Here is a 25,045-nt window from a genome sequence, read left to right as displayed (position 1 = left end):
CTCCTATAGATTTCTTATTTATGAGTAATTTCTTATCAACCTTGTGTATACGAACTGCTGTGACAAGTGAATTTGTGGGATCATTAAAGTCTATCTTGTCTTACTATTACTACTTTTACGTAATCAAATGATTTGAATACTTTCACCACTGACTTCACCAACCTCACATAACCTTTGCTTTTTTTCTCTCCTTCACTCCCACTCATCATTCTGTAATAACTTATTTCACCACTAAAAGGCGCTAGAGACCACCTTTAAACACTCATGTGCATACTGTGTTGATTTCATCAGAAAAGAAAAGGGGGGAAAAAAGGAAACAGCTGAAAAAAAAAAAAGTATTTTATTGATAAGTTACCAGCAGACATCTGCACAGTGCTCTACATACTCCATCATCAATTTATTCTCCCATCTCTCCCCTTTCATATCTGGCATCTGGCAATAAATAATTATTTACAACCATTAGCAAAAAGCAAATGAAAAGCAACAAGAGGTTATTGTCACTAGGAATGCTGTCTGAGTCTTACAGTAATATACAAGGAACGAATGAGACAGCCTGGAATCGATACCGTCGCATAAAAAGCTGATAGATAGATGAGGGTCACTAATTGATAGTCTTGGCAGGATAAAGGCCTGGATCTGGTGCATCCTTTCACTCTCTCTCTCCCTCTCGATTGTATTAAGATTTTCTGAAATGAATGTGGATCTCTGGTGGGTTGTTCAGTTATCTGAGGAAGGAAATAAAGACAAACAAGAAGCAGATATGCTCATTAGAGACACATCTTTTATTAGAAGAACTAATCTGCAAACCCTGGAGGACAGAGGCACAGTGATCAGTAAAGTTTACTACTCTGCTGGTAATTTTATGCCACTTTTACTCCACTACAATTCAATTTTTCCTCCACTAATTAATAGTCAGGACAAATTCTTACCTCTGCACTCATATTTGAGGTCTGAGAAGAGGACGTGTTCCTGAGAGAAGACAAACAGTCCCAGTCTGCCCCCAGCCAGGGTGTGGTCGTACACCGCCCCTGAGTCGGATAAAATATCCCTGCCCTCATACACCACCACTCTGCAGGGGGAACACAGCACAGCTAACGTCATCGTACACAGCATTTATTACGTGTTTTACCACAGATGCAGCAACTGTGAGTACATGAGAGAAAATAATTTGACTCTGTGTTTTCTGCTCCACATGCTACGTGCACGGTTTGTCTACATTCAAATTCTGGTGTCGAAAAGGTAAAAAACGACGTCATGATATATTCTAGTTAGTGAAATGATAGCTAACTAGCTAGCTAATGTTCAAGCTAATTGTTAGTTAGCCAGCTAGCCAGTTAGCATGTGTTTTGCTAACATTAGATAACTCTAGCTAGCTAACTCACAATGTAAATTAGGTAGCTAGTTAGCTAGCATTCTGCCAACATTAGCTAATTCTTATAATTTATATAACATTAATTTTATAATTATTTATATAACTAGCTCGAGTTGCTAAAGCACTAGCTAACTAGCTGCCTAATTTACATCAATTGTTAACATTTTGCCAACATTAGCTAGCTCTAGCTAGTTAGCTCACTAGTTAACTAACGATTGATGCACATTAGACCGCTAGTTAAGTAGCATTTTGCTAACAATAGGTAATTCCTATAATTTACATCAATTGTTACTTAGCTAGCTAGAGTTAATAAAACACTAGCTAACTAACTGTCTAACTTACATCTCTAGCTAGTTAGCTCACTATTTAAGTAACGGTTGCCTACATTAGATAGTTATTCAGCGAGCATTTTGCTAACATTAACAGCTAATTCTTCTCATTTACATCAATCATTAGTTAGTTTTTTCTTTAATCAAAATCATTTATTCATGTTAAAATCAGGTAGAAAGTAGGAAGTACATTTTATTTTTACTTTACACCCACAACACTACCCCATTTTACCACCTTTATCAGCTATAATTACATTACAGATTAAGATAGAGTAAAATACAATATTTTTGCCACTTTACGTGGTATATTTTATAATCCGTTTTTTTTGGTACCTTTGGGGGGGTTAGTCAAGTAACTTTATTCCTTCCTGTTCCTTGCTTTACTATTACTAAATAAACACTGGGGACATGACGTCAACTGGGGTTATATTTAAAGCAGATACACTGGTGCTTCCTAGCAACTATCCAAAATATCAATGTGTGTCTGTCCTTCAAAATCAAAGAGCTGGAGCTTCTTTTCAGTCTCACATTCAATAAGCATACAGTCATCGTACAATTACTCAGTTCCCAGAATTTAACACAGTCATCACTTGCAAGGACTGCCTTCTTTAAGAGCATTTCAACAATTCAAACAACTGGGCTTGGCACTTGAGAGTTTTGTTCCTCTTTCCCCACACTATTGTTGTTCTCTCCACCTGCACATAAACAGCACAAAGCACAGAAAACTCATTGCCTGTAGGGTGTTTTTGTAAATCCATTAGTGGGAAGTACAGCTAAGTAGAAGTACATGTGGCAGGTTGAGGAGAACTGGGTACAACAAAGAAAGTGAATTACATTGTTATAAAATAACTCTTGGAGATTGATGATATCCTCCAGTGTAAGGACATCTGAGGATGAATTTCTTTTTCAAAGGGGGCGCTGAATGTGATTTTCACAAATTTAAGGAGTTATCCAGCTGATTGTCGAACCTACAGGAACCGAACAGTTACTGACTGAACCACGAATATGTGATTTGAAGAACCATTCCAGTGTTTTTTTTTTATTTTATTTCTTGGTTTACCCCATTTGGTACAAATTAAATTTACCACAGAGTTGCTGGTTATTCTTAAATTTGCTTTAGTCTGTTGTTTCACTTTATAGAGTTTTGAAAATCCACTTGCGGACTATGAAACCTGCTTTAAAATAGTGATCACGTCTGTTTTTATTGTAAAAGCAGATTGAGTTGATATTTCTGCATTGGATTTGTAGAAATCACCAATGTAAAATAAAATATAAAGATTATAAAAGGTACCTGAGCTGCTCTTTCAGTGACAGAGATGCAGAGGTTATGGCAGCAAGACTTACTATTCAAGAGGCCATTGATCAGATCTTCCACGATGAGGAAGCTGATAGTGATTTGGAGGAGTCAGTAAGTAAGGACAGTGTCTAAATGTTCCAAAATGTTATTGCCATTTTCATTGTCAATGAAATATATTTAAATCATTATGGCTGTTAGGTTTTCATGTCTTAGGTAAAACAGATGATATAGTGTGATATAGGTGTTTTTTATGTAAACCCTAAAAACTGGAGCCAGCCTCAAGCGGACGTTTTCTCGTTGGTAAAAACAAAAGTAAGTACATGAAGTGTGGTAAATCGGCTAAAACACTAGTGTTGTCCTTTAAATTGTTTTAACTGCAGGGTAAAAAATTAGCAGTTTGTGCTAAAGAAGTTAAAAAATCTTTGTTTTAGTACCTACAAAGTTCACTGATTTCCATAATCATCAGACAGCTGTAGTTTATAACAGTTCGACAGGAAAATATAAATTCTCCAAAGAGGAACAGCAGCCAAAAGACAAATTCTTTAACTCAATACGTGTAGAGGTTCATATACTAGTTGTCTTGTTTGTGAAATAACTACTCAACAGAGAAACATTTTCCAGACGATAATCTGGAAAACACAAGGGAAAAGAATAATTTCCTCGCATATGCTGGATATTCTGAGGTCTATAAATCTATCCACTGTTAGATCATGCGGTGATAAAACTGAATGTGGGAATCAGGCACTTTCAAAGTTGTTAAAGACATTCTTTCTACCTGATGAACCCAGTTTTGGGTCTGTGGATAAGGTGTATGCGGTAAGCTGTGAAGTCCTTCCAGCCAATTTTATTGGGGTCATGCCACAATGTTCTGACCTGGAACACACATACATTTTTGGTGAAGGTTTATCAGTTCAAGTAAGAAAGCAGAATATAAAGAGACTAAGGGTTGTAAAGTCACTGATACATGCCTGCTGTCTGGTGTTTCCGGTGTGCCACAGGGCATTGCGTAGATACTCCCCTGGTCCTGTGGTGGAGTTGACCAGTTTGATCGACACTCCCGCTGTGCCAAAAGCTTTGGTCGGCTTTTTCTCCCAGTAGGCCTGAGACACCTGCTCTCACAGAAAGACAGAACGTGGAGGATAAAAGAGAGTGAAGGTTAAGTTGACGTTTGTACATGACTAAGGACTGTCGCGGATGAAAAGTCAGGTCTTTTATGCACTTCTACATTTTTGGTAGTGTGACTGTGTTAGGACATAAAAGAGAAATAATAAAAGGAGCTGAATAAAGATGGGTAAGTGACTGGAAGAATGAGATCGGATAAAAGCAGATGAAATGAGCTGCCTCTGCTGGGTGGCTGCTCAGAAATAGAGTTAGGTTCTCGGACATCCAGAGGGGGTTCGGAGTAGAGTTCCTTCATTTCAAAAGGAGCCAGCTGAGTTTTGTGGCATCTGAGGTTAGCACATCTGGTTAAGATGCCCTCTGGGCAACTTCCTTTGGAGGGGTTTTCCCTAGAACTTGCTGGAGGGACTTAGAGACCCATCTAGCCTGGGAACGCCTCGGGATCCCCCAGTGGGATCTGGAATGTGTTGCTGGGGAGAGCGACATCTAAAACTCCCTGCTAAACCTGCTGCAGCCACAACCTGAACCCAGGAAAGTGGAAGAAAATCGATGGATGGATATTAGTCAAACCAATAAGAGTTCAGACCTTACCTGTTTCCACATGACAACATAGAAGCGTCGACTGGACTGGTAGGCGAACACAATGCCTGCGTAGTCATCATCTCGGTTGGTATTCACATAAAAGGTCACACTGAAGTCTACAGAGCTGAACTTGTCATATCCTGTTTAAACAGAGGGATGCTCATTTTGTAGTTATTAATTAATTAATTAATTAGCTTTTTTAAGGATTATTGTTTTTTCTAGTTAATCTGACCTAAAGCGATGCCAGGGTCCGAGTTGGCTGTCTGCAGCAGCTCCGTGCCTTGGCTGCGGATCACCCACAAAGGGTCGGACTGCGTGGTGCCTTTAGGGTCCAACAAAACAACCTGAAACTTCCTGAAATCTGTAGACCCGATATCCTCATTCATCGGACAGGGATCCAGCGCATCTGGAATACTGTCGTTGTCAAAGTCGTCAAAGCATGCATCTCCACTACCATCACCTGCAAGAGAGAGGAATAAAAAGAGAGAATTCAACCATGTGATTTCCTGAATTCATTGTTGCCAAGAAAAAATAAATAAATAAAAGGACATAATGAGCAAATTTAGTGAAAAGGTCCTGTATGATGTTGGATACGGTTTTTAAAAACTTTAATCTATGATTAATCGTGCTACTGAGAGCATTAAACGGTTTGTGTTGATGTCCAACATTAACATGACCTGGATCACTGGAGACGTACTGGACTGATAGTCACAAAATTTTACTGCATAACTGCAAAATCCATTTATCATAAATTGTAAAATATATCTTTCCCATGTGACCGCAAATTAATCAGCATCTGTCCACATCAGTATCACGACATTCTGACTTCAAATGATTGATTTCCAATAGATTATGATTGATTACAGGTGACAGGTTGTTTTTAAAAGACCTATTTGCCACCTGATGTTTAGAGAGACCATAGCAACACTGACCATCAGAGTCCAGCTGGTCCCTGTTGGGCACCAGTCTGCAGTTGTCCCGGTCGTCAGGAATACCGTCGTTGTCGTCGTCATGGTCGCAGGCGTCTCCTTTCCCGTCCTTGTCATGGTCGGCCTGGTTGCTATTTGCTATGTACGGACAGTTGTCGAGAGAGTTTTGGTGGCCGTCCTCGTCAATGTCCTCGTTGTCGTCGCACATGTCCCCCACCAGGTCACTGTCAGAGTCAAGCTGCAAACACACACACATACACATACACTCAATATATATTTCATATGTTTAAAGCATGTTAAATCATGCTTTAAACATATAAAATCATTCGCCATGCATTGTTTTACCTTAACAAGCATGCAGGCCCTGCATAGCCTTCCAAGATTTTCTTTTCATGTATTAAAAAAATCCATCTCTGATGGATTACCACTAATAAATAGTTACCCCATACCAGATGTTCTCTAAGGCAACGCCACCAACATTAATTTTGTTTTCTCAATAAATTTTTCAGTAGATAGGCTACATGTGTGCTTTTAGGGATTTGTGTTTTTCAGGGACCTGCATTGGGTTGTGTAGAAGGGGACAGTTGTCACACTGGTCGCCAACACCATCCAGGTCTGTGTCCCTCTGGTTAGTGTTGTAGATTAAGGGACAGTTGTCATGGTCATTCAGAACCTCTGGAGAAAGACACAAATACAGATAAGATATAGAGTTACTTCACACTAAGTCTACTTTTTTTTTTATTACACTGCTATGCTGAGTTATTTTTCAGCAATTTATGACGTACCCTAGGATACTCCACCCCCTGACAGCAACTGACAGTAGTACTTGTTGTAGAAATACAATCAATCAATCAGACTTTATTTGCACTTTTCATACAACACAAGATGCTTCACACAATAACCCCAAAACTTCGGTTTTGTCATCAGCGTAGCTATGGAAAATAATGCCATGTCTCCTGATGACGTCCCCAAGCGGCAGCTTGTAAAGGTTAAAAAGACTATGTCATAAAATTGATCCATGGGAAACACCACAAATGATTTTATAACTACAGTAGTAGAGATGCAACTACTGGAAGTAAAGCAGTGTGAGGGAGTTCTAGCATGCAACATATGGGGGTTACACAGGGTCAAGCAGTATTAAATCTTAGATTATGCGGACACTGACTTCTCTCCTTGAGATACAGAGCAGCTGTATGTTTGTGTTTAGGAAAGCAGGCGCCATTCTGATCATTACTATGGTCAGAGTCTTGGGCTGTCCCACTCCCTCGACACAACAGATAAATATACTGCATAATGCAGATGACAATATCTGACCAATAAGGGTAAACATATTTCTTTTTTTCTATTTCGTTTGCAGACTAATGACTATTTAGGGACATAAAGTATCTGTGGCACTCATCATGTCATGACAAGTGTATTGACAGATCCTCCATTCTGCTTGGCCAACATCAGAAGTCTCTGAACTGTCAGAAGTCTCTGAACTGCTGCCTTGGCTTACAGAGAAGTTGGAGACTCGGGGGGAAATTACTTACTGTCCAAGCTTTCAGTTTCAGCTGATAAGAAGGATGGTATGGAAGGGAAACGTGAGATGTTACTACTATTGTGCCAAAGTCTGTTCCTCCCTGAATAGTGTTTCCCCTCCTGTTATCTCTATGATGGATAGCTATATAAAACATATTTTTACTCATGGAACTCCCAAGGAAATCTACAAACGATAGTATTATTTCAGCTACCTGTCATTGCATTCTCTAATAAGACTGAAATAATGGGACAAGTAACTGCACAGTCCAGGTCTGCCTCCTACCGTCTCCATCAATGTCGATGCTGCAGGCGTCTCCTTCTCCGTTGTCATCAGTGTCTCTCTGCAGCGGGTTGCTATCAAATGGACAGTTATCACAGCGGTCCCCGACCCCATCTCTGTCAGAGTCAAATTGCCGAGGGTTGTACACCAGCGGGCAGTTGTCCTATGCCAAACACACACACTTGTGCATTCATACACACACAGGGGATGTGAATATTGTTTTCACTGGTTACTTCATGTCGGAGACACAGCCTCACCCTCTCATCCAAGATGTCATCATTGTCATCATCAGGATCACATGCGTCTCCCTTTCCGTCCATGTCCAGGTCTTCTTGTCCAGAGTTTGGTAGCATGGGGCAATTATCCTGGAGCCAACCACAACTCAGATTAGTGAAATCAGAACACTGCCAGCCAATCAGATTGGATTTTTCATTCTTGTTTACCTTTTGACAGTGATAGGTTGCATTCATTTTGCAGGGTAATCTGTAGTTGGGCCAGCCATCCAGATCAGAGTCTTCACCACACAAGACACCATCACCCGCAAACCCGATGGCACACACACACTTGAATAAAATCTCAGACGCCAGGCCCAGGTATACACAGTGAGCATATTTGTGGCAGTTGTGTGTGTTGTCTTTGCAAGGATTGTATGGTTCACACACCTACAACCAAAGCCAGCAGTAGAGAACACAAAAGTGATTCACGCTTAGTATTTCAAAGAAAGGAATTCATACAAATGAAAAATTGATATTTAAAAAAGGAAATGCCATGCCTGCTTGCTTCTCCGGGCTTGCTGCAGTCCAAGTCCGTATGGTTGTGTGCCTTTATAGCGAGGAGGACAGGGCAGGCAGTAGTACCCAGGGTCTGTGTTTACACAGCCTGTGACACACACATCCTCCACTTCACACTGCAAAGATAGAGAGATTAACCATGTTAAGCATATCAAACACTAACTGGTTTGACTGGAGGGGCTTTTTGCCAGGATCAGACTACACAACATTTATTTCTTTTGAGATGGTCACTGATCGCGGTGCCTTCAGTTACAGACTAGAGTTCGAACTCAGTTTTCATGAAGTGCAATGTTGATCAGACAAGATCAGAGAGAAACTTTTGGGGTCTGGGATCTGTACAACCCATCTAAAGTATCACAGTGCATGTCGAGGATGTCAAACTAGGCCAAAGAAAGAGACTATACTATGAGGCTATACTTTGGTACAGCCACATTTTGAGCTAATTGTAATATCAACATGTTGACATACTTACAATGACAATGCTAACATGCTGATGTTCAGTAAGGAAATCTTTACCATCTTAGTATATTATGTTTGCATGCTAACATTTGCTAATTACTACAAAATGCATGAGTTTGTGCCAGTCCATCAGTGAGATGTTAAGATAAGTGTAAACTTTTACCTAATCTAATTCAATCTAATTGAATTCAAAATCTGTTAGCAAGAGAAAAGATTGTGGAAGGAAGCATTCTGGTTTCCATTTGTAGTCCGAGCAGTATTGACCAATCACATTTGAGTGGGCGTTGGTTGCACGCAGGTAAACAGTCTGTGTGTCATTGTCCAAAATGCAATCTTGGAGCCCATTGACTATTATCTGACAATCTAGCTGTTTAGTAGCATTTATTTGTGTATATAAATATGTCTTTCTTGTTATTCTTATGTCTAAATCTGCTAACCGGACTGTAAACAATGACTGGCACAACAAAAGAAGTCTTGGCCCAGATATCTGCTAAGTCAGATGGAAGCCCTGAAACAATTTTCATTTCCCCCAGAGTGTCAATCATTGTCAGATCAAATTATAGCCAATGGGCTCTGACTCCATGAGGACCAGGACCATGAATATCTGCATTTCTCAACAATCCATCAAATAGTTCTCAGGGCATTTCACTAAAAACCTAAAACCTAAAAATAAAAAATAAACCTCATAGTGGCATTAAAGTAAAAGTCAATGTGTCACCAAAGTCATTAAGATTAATCCTGGGGGATATCATAATAACCCATCCAGTAGTTGTTGAATAGTAGTAGAGGATCAAGAATTGCAGACCAGCAACACATGTTTGTCTTTATGTTGGCGCCTCGCTAGGCGTTCTACTCTAGATGTAGGATTAGTTGACTTTTCATTGAGCCATTAACCGGCTGATGTCATGTAGTCTGATCCTGCTGTAGCCTGCTCTTATTACCTCATTCTCATCTTCACAATGAGTGCCATTGCCATATAAACCCAACGGACAGCTTCCACATTCCCATGATCCATCACTATATGATATGCACTCCACCCCAGGAAAACATGGATATGACAACAAACATACATCTGAAAATACATAGAAAAAAGTCTTTTATACACAATACAAATAATCTTAAATTGGGTCAACTGCACCAATATTATGGTTTACCTATTGGACATGGTTGTTTGTTACATGCTTCATAGTCCACAGCATCTCCAACACAAAACCTCCCACCATTCTGAGGAGGGGGATTCCAACAGTCCCGATGGCGACTTGTAAGACCTCCCCCACAAGACGCTGAGCACAGTGACCATTCAGTCCAGCTCGTCCAGCCTCCAGCAACTACACACAAACACATTAATTTACCTGTATGCAGGTTACATACTCCGTGCAGTCTGCATGTGCTCGTATACTCACTGGGGCAAAGTGTGTTGTTGCAAGATTTCGTCTCCCTAGCGCTGCCCGAGCACCCTTTGCCCCCCTTCTGTGGTGGGGGGTTGTTGCAGAGACGAACCCGTGTGATACTGCCATCACCACATGTGGTTGTACATGCAGACCAAGGAGACCAAAGACCCCAGTTCCCGTCAGCGCGCGCTGGACATGAAACAAGTACATAAAGATTGTAAAAAGTCCAGGGATTTTTTTTCCCAGTAGCCTGGAAAAGTCGAGCATAGAATTTAACACAGACCACCACAGCTCCTCGTTGTGTATACATTTACAGAACATGTTTCCAATTATAATTCCAATCTCTAAAATCCATTCGTCTGAAGTTCCATACTTCTGCTCTTTGAGGAATATTCAGTTCATTGCTTTGGACCAGTCCTCCTCAATCAATCACAAAAAATAAATTAAATCAAGGCATGACAGATCAGACATGCAGAGTGATGTCCTACCCTTGCGGTCACACTTTGTCATCATGCAGCTGCGGGTTTGGACCGACGGGCCAGCACAGGATGGGATGATGCCATTGCAGGATCGTCCCCTTTGATGCCCTCCACGTCCACAGGTGACCGAACAGTCGGTCCACTCAGACCATGGGGACCAGCCATTTTCATTATCTTTATACACACATACACTATTGGTATACCTTTATCATTTGAGATGTTAGCACACATTTTCCAGACTAACTCATAGTTACAGACAAACCAAACTCACTGAGACAGACAGGACAGCACTTTCCATCGATAAAGGATGGATTGATACAGGACACAGGAGGGCAAGACACCTGCTGACACACCACCTTTCCATCCTACACAAGGTAAGAAAGGGAGCACATTCAGCATTTGTAACAAGCTAGTTTGAGCCAGATGTTTTGCTAAATGCCAGTCGTAGCAGAGGAATGATATGCTGTCATGACTTAAAATAAGTCTGGCTACTCCCTCAATTCATCCTTGACAAAAGTAATGATGTTTTCTAACAAGAAACAGACTCAAAGAGGTGGATGAAGCAAACATAAATTATAGGAGACTAACAAAAGCAAATCTGGAAATAAATGAAACCACATTAGATACAAATGAAACTTCTCTCCAACTGGTTAATATATTTTAAAGGAATAGTTTGACATTTTGAAAGTATGCTTATTTGTTTTCTTGCCAAGACTTAGATGAGAAGATTGATGCCCCTCTCATATCTGAAACTACAGCCAGGAGACTGTTAGCTTAGGACATAACCTTCTGCAGAACCACAAGTTGTCATTTCTACATTTCGTTTTTTGGACAGATTAAACAAAATAGACATAACATTAGCTTAAGAGGTGCTGGCATGCTGATTTTTTATTTATTCCAACCTAATGGTCTCCTGGCTGTAGTCCTATCGATCTTCTCATCTAACTTTCAGCAAAAAAGCAAATAAGCATGCAAGCATCAAACTGTTCCTATAGGTTTAGGTTACATAAAAGCCATTTTAGAGGATTCCTGTATGTTTTTAGCTTCAGGACTTGCAGTCAAGTCCATGTCCAGAGATGCTGTATATTTAAATAAATAAAACAAAACAACACAAATAAACTTGGACCTGAGTCAACAAGGACTTGACTTGGACTTCCTCCAAAACCCTTAAAAACTGCTCTAGGCTACAATTACCCATTATGATGGAAGTTATTGTAGTGTGGAAGATTTACATAATTGTTCAGTGCTTACCTTGCAAGTACAGGAGGTACAGCTGTCAACCTCCCACTGCTCACCCTGCTCGTAAATTCGTCCATCCTGCACACACCAGATCTCCCCGTCTCTGTCTCTGTCAAGATCGTCATAATCGTGGCCATAGTCACTGTCATCACCATGGCTGTCACCATGGCCATGTCCACGGCCATATCCACGGCCATAGCCACGGCCATAGCCATCGCCAAGGCCATTGCCGTTGCCACGGTTTCCACCACTGCCATAGCCATTGCCTCCACCATTGCCATGGCCATCAGTAAAGTCGCCATCACCATCTCTATAGTCGTCACCATAGCCATTGCTGTGACTTCCACCACGGCCATTGCCACCATATCCATTGCCATGATCGCCACCATAGCCATTGCCACGACTGCCACCATAGCCATTGCCACGATAACCACCATGGCCATCGCCATGGTCGCCATCATAGCCATCAACATAGCCACCATGACCATCGCCATGGCTGCCTCTAGGGCCATCGCTGTGGCTGCCTCCACGGCCATCGCTGTGGCTGCCTCCACGGCCATCGCTATGGCTGCTGCCACGGCCATCTCCATAGTTGCCGCCACGGCCATCTCCATAGTTGCCGCCACGGCCATTTCCATAGCTGCCTCCACGTCCATTGCCTCGGCCACTGCTGCTGTTGCTCAGCTCAGCCATAAATATCCGCATCTCCTCATTTTCTTTAGACTGAGAAGTACAAATACATACACATTTCATTTTCAAAATATTAAAACCATGATTTATATCTATGGCCCTGTATTATTCGTGCACAGAGACCTGTTGAATTAGGCTAGAGTGGTGATTGATGTTATTAGTAGGCAGTATTTTAACACTGATGGTATTCTTTATGCTTGTTTTTTCCCCCAAAACTTACCAGGACATTTACCACAAACCACAGCACTTCCAGCCAAAAAAAAGGATGTCGCCACTTGTTCCATTTGCGCTGAAAGAAGAGCTACTCTCTTTGTGGGTTTTGACACACAGATTTGCCACAAAGCTCTACCCCATCAAATACAATGTAAAGTGTATTTCAGGCTGGCAGACTTAGACAGTATTCTCTGTAATGGTCTCCATTGCTTTATTATAACTGAAATCATTTTACAACACCTTTATATTTTCAGAAAAAAAGAAATCTTTAATTTATTTTCTTATTTTTTCCTTTTCTTTTTCAGATAAAATCCAAATTCTTGCTCATGTCATATCAAAATGAATGTAGCATCAGAGAGTTAAAGACATGCAGATGAAACATGCGCATGTATTTTGTATTGCGTGTATTTATGCATCTTACGACTCTCTCAAGGTCCTCAAGCAGGTTACTGGTGACAATACGCAGGCCTTGGATCTCAGTGAGCAAACCCATCAGATCCTCACACGGATGACGACAGATTTCTGACGACACATTGTCGACCTTTGCACCACCCACACCTGTAGAGAAAGCACAAGTGTGTGTGGTCTGTGTCTACATTTTATATCTCTGCATAAATTATGGAGAAAAACAGATGAAGAAACTGTATTTGTGCATATATTAATTATTTCTGTATGTGAGCAAATGCACAAGTTAGAGCATGTGTGGTACCTGCACACATAGCTGCTACATAGAGGAAGATCAAAAGCCAGGGGAAACCTCTCCGTGGACTCATTCCTGTTCACACATAAATCACATATGCAGTCACCGTGAAGTATTGCATCTATACTACACCACAATGCAAGCAGGGCTGCTGCAGAGGAGATAAAAGAAGAAGATGAAGAGGGAATTAACCTTGCCTACCTGTGTACTCCTCGCAGGTCTGCCTTCCTCCACGATAAGAAATCACGGCTGGTAGGTTTCGTCCCTGCTTCAGCTCCACAGGAGCGGTGATGGAATGTGTTTCTCCTTTTCCTCTTCCTTATTTCCTTGTTTCCTTCTCACCTTGGCATCCGGACCAGCACAGCTTCCTCAGTAATTTGTTGTTGAAGTATCCAAAAGAAACAGAGGTTTGTGCGAGTGAAATCTGAGTGAAGAACATGCAGACAGCTCTGTTAGTTCTGTAGAAAGTTCTAATGTGGTTATGTATTTGTTTGAGAGTGTGTGTGTGAGTGTGTGTGTGTGTGTGTGTGTGTGTAGTGCGTGTGTGTGTGAGGCAGGAGCGGGGGCCATATATTACCCGTCTGTCTGGCGATGAACTGAGCTGCATATCTCCCAGCGAGAAACCCAGCTGGATGGAAGGAACTATGTGTGTGTGTGTGTGTGTGTGTGTGTGTGTCTGTGTTGACGTCTCGATGCAGGTTTCCCAGACACATCATTTACACTCTTCACTCTCCAAACTAAGACACACACACATGAACACATGCACTCACACACTGAGACACACACTTATTGGCAAACCCGAGTTTTCCAATATTTTAGTAGCGAGAAAACTGGCATTGCTATAAATCTCTGGTTAAAACGAGAGGCTTGATGTGTGTGTTTGAAAGGTTTTGTGTGTGTGTGTGTTTGTGTGTGTGTGTGTGTGTGTGTGTCTGTGTGTGTGCATTTGTTCTGACTTTTCTCCTGGAGATGATCATGAGGTAAAGATGAGCAAGCTGGTGGAATACAAAAACATCTACTTCCATTGGGACCATCATCTTTCCTTTCTGTCTCTCTCACTTTTCCTCCATCACTTTCCTCCCCCTCTCTCCCTCACTCTTTCCCGCTCCCTCTCTCTCTCTCTCTCTCTCTCTCCCTCTCTCTCTCTCTCTCCCTCTCTCTCTCTCCCTTTCTCTCTCTCTGTTTGGTCTTCTCCCTGCTGAGTCAAAGAGGCATCATCATCCTGAATCACATTTTCCATCTGTAGACTCCACTTGTGGAATAATGAATCTCACAGATGTGTGCACACATGTATGCACACACATGCAAGCGCCTGTGCCCATACAAAAACACTTACAGAGACACAATTCCAACAAATTCTCTCTTTCCAGATACCTGGAAACATCACAACACAAGAACAAATAGGGACAGATACCATGTTTCTTCCTGGAGTAGGTTCAACGATGGAGACAGTGAAAGCAGGTGCTGTCGCTGCTCTGAGAGGCAGAAAAAGCCCCAAAGTAATAAGATCTGAGGGGCTATAAAAGGTAAAGACTTGGGTGAGATTACTTGGCAAAGTCCAGCGTGACACTCTTGGACTGATATGCCTTGTGGAAGGCACATCCTGTTCTGGGATCTCTCTCAAAGTCCGTGATTCTGCCTGTCTTCCCCGGTGTTTATAGAGAGAAAATTGTTTTAAAGAGGGAACCTCTGCTCGCTGTCTCAGACTGAAGGTTGCAGGGCCTGTAGTGGACTGTAGACAGGCCAGCGAAAGCAAAGTACTCAAAGGGCTTTTGCATTCTGCTCTAAGCCCCAGGCAGGCCAGACAATATCCTGCAATTGCCGGCACCACTTTAAGCATGTAGTGGTCAGAGAATTACATAGGCTTAAAGTAAAAGGATTTACATGGAAGAGTGCACAGTAATGCAAGACTGGAAAAGGTCGGGGACAAAGCCGCTATAAGACAGACAGCAAGCGACTTGTTGTTAGGGAGCAGCACATTTCAGCACACAGATAAATAAGCATACACATAGATAGATAGATAGATAGATAGATAGATAGATAGATAGATAACAGGGGCATTAATCCAGTTATCAGATCATCCTATTATTCTGCAGATTAGCTTGCGACATGCACTTATATAGTGCCTCTGGGATTTGTAGTCCAGAATGACCACCAACACCCAACACCCCAAATGTAGATTTTACAGTGAACCATGACAGTAAAGAGCGTAAAATATGCCATGAAGTATGACTGTCTTTTTCTGTAAATCAAAACCTTTATTTATACAGTAATTTAAAGGAAATTATACAGAATAAAGTATTATTTTATGTTAGAGTTCATTTTACAGTAAAACACTGTAATATTTTATGCCATATTTTACAGTCTTTTAATGGCATGGTTTGGCAGGTTTTCATCGTAAAATCTACAAATTTAATTAAAATATGGAATAAAGCGTAAAATCAACGGTATTAATAGCCATTTACTGTAATATTAGAAAAAGTTATACCGTTTTTTTTTTTGTTCTTCTGGCAACCAGAGCTTCCAGTTTTTTTTTTTTACCGTAAAGTTGTTGGGGTTTTTTTTCTCTCTCATTAGGCTCAGTGGTGCAGAAATCAAAGCCTGACCACACAGTAATACTCCCTCTCTAACCAACCTGTGGGCTACTCTTTTTTTTTTTTGTCTGACCTCCTATCGCGCGTCACGGCCAGTGCACGAAACCCTGTCACACACTTTACGCGCAGGCCGCCGGTGGATATGTTGTGGTGTGGTGTGAAGTGGAGAGGTGACGCAGCGCTTGCTTGACATTGCAGGTCAGAGCGGAACCGGCCCTCCACGCTCAGGGCTTTGCACAGCTCAATTAGCGTGACATACTTTCCCCCTGTGATCGCCTGCCTGCCTTCCGCCGCTCGTTTCTGGACACGGCGGATTATGCCCACTAACTTATTTCTGCAGCGCACTTCCCAGAAGGCACAACATCCATTAGATAAAGAGGGAAGCGTTTTTTCTTTACCTTTTTACGCGCGCATAGAGCAGGAACGTGACCTGACTTATCAGTGAGATATGACTGTGGATGGGGATATGGTTGGGTTTACCCCCCAGAAGGAGATCGTGTATAACGGGCTGTTGCCTTACTCAGACCGGTTGGACCGGGAGGCCACGGAACTGTTGGCGGAGATCAAAGCGAACCTGTCCAGAGCTGTCCTCGTCAGAGAGTTGTGGCCCGGGGTCGCTTTCTGGTCCAGGAAACTCTTCTCGTAAGTTTTGAAGTAAAGGTTGCAAGTTAAGCCCATGATTAGTCATTTATGCTCCACAGGGCTGTTGTATTGGATTGAGTGTGTATATTTTGTCAGTCCAACAAAATCACAACCTCATAAGTTATTTTAGAGTTGCATTAAAAACTTCTCTGGGATCATAACAACAAATGAACGAGCTTCATATACTGTTTGTCCTAGGTTTATTATACTGTGCAATGTATCAGTATTTCCTTATAGGTGGCCACAGGTATAATAAATGTTCACTTTAAAGCCCAAATATTAAATTTCAGGTTTTCAAGAGTCGTTGCACTTCAGCAAATGGGAAATAGTGCTAAAACATCAGAGCCATACAGTAGGTGTATTTAAAGAGGAGATCATGTTTGCTACTCTGCCTGCCTCCAGAGAGCACTGAGGCATCATATTCTGCCCTTTATCTTTAAATAAATTAAATATTTATTTATATCGAGCAGGTCTAGACTGTAACCTTTATAATATTATTTATAGAGACCCAACAATTCCCACCATGAGCAAGCACTTGGAGACAGTGGTAATGAAAAACTTCCTTTAAAAGACCAGTGTGCAGCATTATGTGGCATCTACCTCGCCTCACCTTCTCCTTCCTAGTGTGAAGGAGAAACTACGGTGGCTGTGAAACACATAAAAAAGGCCCTATGTAGAGCCAGTGTTTAGTTTGTCTGTTGTACTGTTTCTACATAAAAAGGCTCATTCTAAGGTAACAAAAACATAACGTGTTTTATTTTTAAGTGATTATACATCAATGAAATCATAGTTATGCATATTATATTAGATTTCTGACATTCTGTCAAAAGAGCCCCCTAAATCTGACACACTGGACCTTTAACAGGCAGAAACCTTGAGGAAAACTGGGCTCATGGTGGGCGGCCATCTGCTGCAACCGGTAAAAATAAAGTCTGGACTTCTAATTCACTTTGTCCACTTGGCACCAACTCAGATCCACTGAGGTTATTGAAGGTTTCATGTTGAGAAAATGGCCCACTAAAGCTCTGTATTTGTTATATATGGGTCAGCTGCAGGAAGCTGGAAGTGATCAGCTGCTCTACAAATGATCACCTCTCATCACCCTCCTAACCCTCCACCCTCAGGTTTCTGAAGCTGTATGGCCGGAGGTTCAGTAAAGAGGACCACATACTCTTCATCAAGCTGCTCTATGAGTTGGTCACGCTGCCGAACCTGGAGGCAAACACGATGCAGAGCTACGCCAGGCTGCTCATTCAACTTCTCAAGTGGGTGTGACGCAAAACACAACACACACAGAGGATGTCTGAGCTGCTCACCCTTGGGGACAGGGCGAGGAGCTCAGACATCTGGATGGAGCTTGGAGAGCCACAGCTAGTCGAGGTGGTTCAAGCATCTTATTAGGATTCTTCCCTGTAGACCCCTGGGGCAGACCCAGAACATGAGAGATTACATATCACGTCTGTCTTGGGAATACCTTGGGATCCCCCAGGAGAAGCTGGGGGACGTATCTAGGGAGAAACATGTCTGGATAGCCGGCTGCTGGCTGGAGAGATTGGTTATACTGTGCAGCAGTGCACAGTAAAATAAGTATATGACTAATAAACCATCACAGAAATAATAAAAGTCCAGCAAATTATATCCACGAGAGCTCCTGACCTCAGAAACTTGGACTCCTCAGGCTTCAGCCTCTCTTGCCCTCTGCTATCCTTCAATATAATGAGATCAGCCTGGTTGGTAAACATCGCTGTGCTACATAAGTGGTACACCGATGTTAAGACATATGACGTGTTACAGTGGATTGTTCGCTTACCCTTGCTGCCATTTGGCATGCTGCCATTTTGGAGCTTTAAACTTCTGCAGACTGGAGAAAGTAATTTAGAAAGCACTCAGAGAGCAGATACCTCCACGAAGCTGCAGAGTCCTCCAAATGTGTTATTCATTATAGAAAATGGTGCATCTACATCTGAATCATGAAAATAAAAGTAGATATTTCTTTCATGTCATTATTTCCAAGAAAGAGTGACTGGCAACACTAACAACAATGTTAGCTTGAATCGCTGCTCGATGTTAAAGATCGTTGTAGTGTTGATGCAAAGAAAATGAAATGACAGTGAGTAATATAATAGATGTTAATAGATTAGGTTAGTTTGGTAGTTTAGTCCAGTGGTTCCAAACATAAGGGTCAGGCCCCCTCAGTGGGTCACGAACCAGATCTAAGGAGTCATTAGATGATGAATGGGGTATAGGAAAGAAGACAGAACTGTTTTCTGCACACAGTTCTTCTTCTTAAAGGAACATCATGTAAAATTTGATTATTTTTATGGTTTGGTGCCCCCAGTTTCATGCAATTTGCTTATATAGCAAAATATGGACAGCTGTGATTAGTTGTGATCAAAAACTAGCAATTGCTATTGACAACAATCAAGTAAATGCAACAACACAAGACATCCAGCTAATATTACTTACTAGTCCAGCTCAGCTTGATGTTCACAAAGCTCTCGTCAATGACTGAAAGTCAGCCTAAAATTGACTCTTGTCTGGCAGCCTCCTCTGCCAATGTCCTTGGTCTCTTTGCCTCTGCCATTATGTCCATTAGAGACTTCTGAACCCAATTACGCCCTTACTCCACCCCCATCCTGGGCCGGAAAAAAAACTCCTCCCGGAGGTCCAAAGCTTCTGTGCTACTGATGTAAACACTAGCACTCCCTTGGTGCTCTCAACAGCCAAGCTGGGCACCACGCCTAACCGAGATAGCATTAACTAACAGCAGCTACAGTTCACAGCAGTTTACTTTACAGGCCATCAGGAAACTCTGTAAATCACAGTGAAATGGGGACATCAGAGGGAAATCAGAAAACATCTTCTCCATAAAATACGTTGATCTTACCTGGATCAAACAAGTTACATACTGCAAGACGAGGCATCGAGTCACAGATTGGAAATGATAGACACCATTCACGTAATCACACGTCAATGTAGCATCAAAATGTGAGTGAAGCTGTTACTCTAAGGTAGAAAATGTTGCTTTAGGGTCTCAAACAGTCATTTAAATGAAACCATCTGAGACTTTTTGAACGGAAATTTCTCTTTTTGATGTGTTTTTAAATCTGAATCTGAGATGAAACTCGAAACTATAGCTGTCAAATAAATGTAGTGGACTAAAAAGTAAATTCGCCTCCAAAATTTAGTGGAACGAAAGTTTGAACTAGCAGATAATGGAAATAGTACCTAAAAAAAGGACAGTTGAGCTCTTGAGAAAATCTGCTTAGCTACCCAAAACACACAAATCTCCAAGCAGACACTCTCTTAGTGAGTAAAAACGACAGTGAAGTATGTTGGCCTAACAGCGCATTTATTACTTTTTAAGCCCCGACCTACAGTACATTGTAACCTTCTGCCTTTGTCTCTCAAATCAGATCTGTCACTACTCGACCGACTGCAGGATATTCTCCAAGACAGTCAAATTCATCACCTCCCATTTGTCTCCTGTTGTTTCCATGATTTTCACATCCATCACAAAACAACATCCTAATGTAGATGTCATTTGTCTGAGTGTTTTCCATTAGATGAAAAGAGAAAGATCTGGGCTAACCGTATATTAAGTGCCAGGTCTCACAGCTGAGAGATGAATTTGATACTCAACATGGCGTATCAGGTCTCGATAGGCTTTTTTTCCCCTTTCCCTCGCATTTCATCGCCATTTCCCCAATTGACTCTTCTTTCCTTCATTTTTCAAATCTCCCCAATGAGAGTCTGTTCCATAGCTGCTGGATGAATGAGAGAGGAGGAGACAAGAGGAATCCAAGGCTGTGGAATATTCTTCACTCTTCAACTTTGCTGTGGCGTGTATTCCTATAAACTGTGGTTTTTACAAAGAATGAAGTAATAGAGAAAGCAATGTGAAGGTCTCCCAGGAGGATTAAAAAAAAAAACCTTGCACCACTTTAAAGCTTATAAAGCACTCATCAGTGGCAGGCCAGTTACCATAGAATTTAAAAGCTTAACAAGGTGTTTGATAGATTAAGGAGCATTGTAAAAGGTAACTTTACAGCTTGCAGATAGACAGTTGTGTCAGATCTTAAACCGGCTTCATTTCTCTCTGTGGAGCCTCTTATTTTACACTTACAAATTACTAATGTGTGCAGCCGTCAGTCAGTCCAGCTATGCTTTATTGAACCCAATACAATCACAGTGCCGTGTTTGCAGACATGTCTGGAAGTCGTCATGGGTTAAGCCTGCAAGGTAGTGACTCATGTTCCCACAATTAAAGACTCTTTCAGACAACCCTGTGGTTTCTCACTTCAGTGTGACATTATTACAATCATTTTGTCTTGACTTGAGGTTTAATATTAAAGATCCTGACTGGTGAGGTTCTGCAGAAGCCTTAATAAACAGGACAGACTGTCCATTTCTCACAAACAGGAAGAAGGAACTGCTGTCAAGGGATGACCTACAGTTGCCATGGCGACCCCTCTATGACCTGTACGAGAGAGTGGTCTACTCCAAAACCGAGCACCTTGGACTCATCTGGTTCCCAAAGTATGAAGTTTTACCTTTACATCGACCGACCTGTAGTAAGAAGTAGAGACGTAATAGAACTTCCTCTTGATTTACCTGGTTTTATACCCAGTTATCTTATTTTTAAGGTTACTGCCTGCCCAAACCTTATCCTAAATACATATCTGCATTAAAGTAAAAGTTTGACATCTTGGGAAATAGAGAAAATGCATTAAAGTAAAAGTTTGACATCTTGGGAAATAGAGAAAAATGATACCTCTCTCATGTCTTTACGCTATAGTATATAGAATGGACGTCGTATCCGTGACATTTCAACATGGATAACATCAATATTCACAAGAGAACAGGCATAGTATTAGTACATTTATATTGCTTGTGTATTCGAAGTCTCAAGTATAAAAGTTAACCTCTTTCTTAAAGGTTTTAGACAGTGAAATAAATAATTCATGCTCAAAAATGTTCAGTTATCTAGCCAAAGATGCCAAACAGTATCTGGTTTGTGAAATACGAGCATTTTTTCTGTGTTTTTTTTACTGCTCTACATCTATTATCTTTAGACTGTTGGTCAGACAAAATATTTTTTAAAGATGTCACCTTGGGCACTGGGAACTTTTTACTGGCACAATTTTCTGGCATTTTATTGACTAAAAGATTAGTTTTTTGTTTGTTTTTTTAAAGCCAAAAGATTGATTGAAGATGAAAATATATGTTGGCTGGCTGCAGCCTGAATGTTGAAGGTTTTTCCCTTTAACCTTGGTGGATCTCACAAGATAGCAAAAGGCAGCTCACACACTGCGTCTCTTTGCTTGTTTGCAGCACAGTGGACCACGTTTTGAAGGCTTTGATCAAAAGCTGCAGACTGTAAGTCTCATCCTCTATGATCACGTAATTTGTCAGTCGGATAACGTATAGCTTTGATCTTCAGTTGAACTGTGTAGTGTAGATCGATGTGTGTATTTGCATCTCCAGTCTGTATTTGCTTGTCTGCATCTGTTTGTCCTCTGTGTGTGTGTGTGTGTGTGTTTTCCAGGTATTTCCCCGCATCGTCCACCAAGGAGATGCTGGATGAGTGGCGCCCCCTGCTGTGTGTGTTTGACGTGGTCATGCAGAAGGCAATCAGCAACATGGAGCTGTTCCTGCCCACCATAATGCCCCCAGAGGAACACAGCCAGGCCTTCCAGTAAGTGAGCCAACTTGAATGGGTCTGGATTAGACGTAAAGTGCAGCTTGTCTCAGCCAGCGCTTAACACAAAGGGTTTATAAAATGTTAGCAAAAGCACTCTTTGTTTATTTATAGAGCGATCTTTGCCAGCAGAAAAAGGGTAGAATAGGCTGCTTTTTGTTTTTTGGCCCTTTTGTTTCATTAAGTAATTTGTTTGAATCTTGTGTCCTGAAGAGTTCATTTCATGTGTAAGATGTGTACACTTTCAGGCCCTGTACTGGCACTATTTACACCTTTGCACCCGGGAGTTTCAATAAATAATGTTCTTCTTGAGTTAGCAGCGCTTTCCGCCACCTTCCTTTTTATTTTGCTAATATTTTTGCTTCCTTGGAAAACCTTTGCACCTCTACTCTCCACACCCTTCACACTTTCCAGTTCCAAGTTACCGAGCCTCTTCACAGCGTTCACTGCATTCTTAAGTATATTCATACTCTTTCTCAAGCTATTTGTCTGGATTTAGTCTTGGATTCATCAGCAGTTTCTGCACAGTTTCCACAATACATCATCTTCAATACTTCAATTTTTCCATTTCATTTTTTCTCTCTCTTCTCCAGAATCTACAAGGGAGGGAGTGGAGTTCATATTTTTGGAAATATATAATAGACAAGGGGAATTCAGCTTCAGGTGTATGTGTGTGTGCGGGGGAGTGTTCATGTGATTTTTTTATGTGTGTGTTTTCAGGTTGTGGTTTGAGGAGTTGATGAATATTTGGACATCAGTGCAAAATCAGCCAAGCTGGGAAGGGGTGAGGCGTCGTACACTCACACACACACAAGTTTTTCTCAGCGTTTTTGACACCTAGTTTTACAAAGTGTCCACTGGCTTTTCTGAGTTAAAATCTTTACAAGCAAAACTCACATGAAGTTAATGAAAATTCCACCTCTGAAGTTTCCGTATAAATCCGCAAAAAAAAAAAAAACCCAAAAAACAAGTGGTTGATTGACGATTGAGCAATGAATCACGTAACTTTCCAGTTTCCTAAAAATGGATTGAGTAGTTTGGATTGACACACTTTACCCACATATCCTGTTTACGATGATTGAAATGTTGTTAGAGAATTGGCGCTTTCCTTTCAGCATGCAGATAAGATTTTCCACTTGCGCCTTCGCTTTGCTTTCATCCAGCCTCCTGGCCTCACAGCGGCCTGGCTGTGCACTCTTCCTCTTGAACATCTCCTGTTTTTTTTTTTTGTTGTTTTTTTTTCACCATGGCTATATTTAATTCTTGGAATGACAGCCTTCACTTCTGGGAATGTTCTTTGTGCTCGCAGTGATTGTTTGCCTGATGTTGTTTCGCAGCACCTAGTGAACCTGTTTGCTCGCCTCGCCAACGATAACATCGGCTACGTGGACTGGACCCCTTATATTCCCACTGTGAGTCATTAGTGGGATTATGTGGATATGCAAGTGTGTCTGTTAATGTATTTTATTTGAGGGGGGGGGGGACTACTGCACCATGTGATTGAGTTGAAACTCTACACTGTACAGTATCTGTGTGTGTGTGTGTGTGTGTGCAGATCTTCACCAGGATTCTGCGCAGTCTGAACCTTCCAGTTGGGGTCAGTCAGATGGTTGCACCACGTTATCTCACCAATTCCTATGACATTGGACACTTGGTGCTGTGGATCACGGCCCTTCTGGTACACACTGTGCAAACTTTTTCTTATAAAAAAAAAAAAATACATAAAAAACACATTGCAGATGTTTAAATTACCTTTCTGATTTACATTCCTGCAGGGTGGACAAGGAAACCCTGCTCAGAAGCAGCTGACCTGCCTCTTCAACAGCATCGCCTCCTTCTACCATCCCTCCAATCATGGTCGCTGGCAGGTAAGTCTCTCTCTCTATCTATCTTTCTCTCTCTCTCTCACACACACACACATGCACACACTCTGTGAACACATTTTCAGCTGCTTCCTGTCACACTCCCTTTGATTTATAACCTGTCATTCAGGACTTGGCTCGTCTCTATTCGCACCAACAACAGAAATAATGAAACGCACAAGTGCCGGAGAGAGGAAAAAAAAAAAGAGCGATATCACAGATCTGTTTAGTGCAGGCTGTGTGACTGTGTCTCTGGGTGATAAAGCTAATGTTGAACGTGTGTGTTTTGTGTGTGCGTGCAGTCTCGACTGATGCGACTGCTTCAGCGTCTCCCGGCGAGTGTCGTGCGCCGCGTGCACCGAGAACGTCACGCTGACCCCTGCTGGATCACACTGGTTCCTGAGTGTCAGAGGCTGACCGATGACGACTTGCAGGAGTTTACCCGCAGCCTCATCGGAGCCGCCCTGCTGGCCATGTTCAGGTACTGCAGGATGGCGGCTGTTGACATAATAAAAATGATAACTTTTGTGTAAGCAAGTGAGTCAACATCATTCAGCGAGTGGTTTATTTATAGAGCACTTTTAAAGCGAGATGTACAAAGTGGTAAGATAAAACCAAATAAGAGGCCTTGAAAGCAAGAGCTTGAAACAAATTAAGCGACAAATGTTCATACGACGTAGCGTGGGAAAGTGTACAATTACAATAATAGAATCACACACAAGAGATTTAAGAGAAGCACAAAAATAAAAATTAAAAAATTGTTGCTTTTAAGAGAAGCTGCTCTGTAAAAATAGATTGTATGATGACATTTAAAAACAAAGACACTGTGTAGGAAGGTCGATAGAAACTATTTCT

The 25,045-nt window shown here is 41.5% G+C and overlaps 2 protein-coding genes across 2 annotated transcripts in view; one reads left to right on the top strand and one right to left on the bottom strand.

Annotated features, from left to right (window-relative positions):
* Positions 1–469: 469 nt before the first annotated feature.
* LOC104934561 (thrombospondin-2) lies at positions 470–14,060 on the bottom strand. Its single transcript, XM_019278744.2, has 22 exons — positions 13,969–14,060; positions 13,593–13,815; positions 13,401–13,466; positions 13,113–13,249; positions 11,801–12,511; positions 10,821–10,914; positions 10,559–10,723; positions 10,083–10,259; positions 9,834–10,007; positions 9,621–9,751; positions 8,202–8,336; positions 7,873–8,091; positions 7,687–7,794; positions 7,433–7,592; positions 6,185–6,303; positions 5,632–5,866; positions 4,932–5,159; positions 4,709–4,839; positions 3,967–4,107; positions 3,774–3,871; positions 930–1,069; positions 470–725 (listed from the first exon to the last, which is right to left on the bottom strand). The coding sequence occupies exons 3-22, from the start codon at positions 13,462–13,464 to the stop codon at positions 718–720; spliced, it is 3,375 nt and encodes a 1,124-aa protein (XP_019134289.2). The 5' UTR covers positions 13,465–13,466; positions 13,593–13,815; positions 13,969–14,060; the 3' UTR covers positions 470–717.
* A 1,897-nt stretch (positions 14,061–15,957) lies between these two features.
* Positions 15,958–25,045, top strand: part of LOC109140633 (proteasome activator complex subunit 4B) — a 36,145-nt gene continuing 27,057 nt past the window's right edge. Inside the window, exons 1-10 of the mRNA XM_019268010.2 lie at positions 15,958–16,627; positions 17,752–17,892; positions 21,050–21,166; positions 21,962–22,006; positions 22,176–22,325; positions 23,049–23,112; positions 23,666–23,740; positions 23,884–24,006; positions 24,104–24,196; positions 24,493–24,671. Of these exons, the coding sequence (XP_019123555.2) occupies positions 16,434–16,627; positions 17,752–17,892; positions 21,050–21,166; positions 21,962–22,006; positions 22,176–22,325; positions 23,049–23,112; positions 23,666–23,740; positions 23,884–24,006; positions 24,104–24,196; positions 24,493–24,671 (1,181 nt within the window). The 5' untranslated portion in view covers positions 15,958–16,433. The remainder of the gene's footprint in view (positions 16,628–17,751; positions 17,893–21,049; positions 21,167–21,961; positions 22,007–22,175; positions 22,326–23,048; positions 23,113–23,665; positions 23,741–23,883; positions 24,007–24,103; positions 24,197–24,492; positions 24,672–25,045) is intronic.

Source organism: Larimichthys crocea, chromosome XVI, assembly GCF_000972845.2.
Source record: "Larimichthys crocea isolate SSNF chromosome XVI, L_crocea_2.0, whole genome shotgun sequence".
Classification (NCBI taxonomy): Eukaryota; Metazoa; Chordata; class Actinopteri; family Sciaenidae; genus Larimichthys; species Larimichthys crocea.
This window is presented reverse-complemented; position numbering and strand designations above follow the sequence as displayed.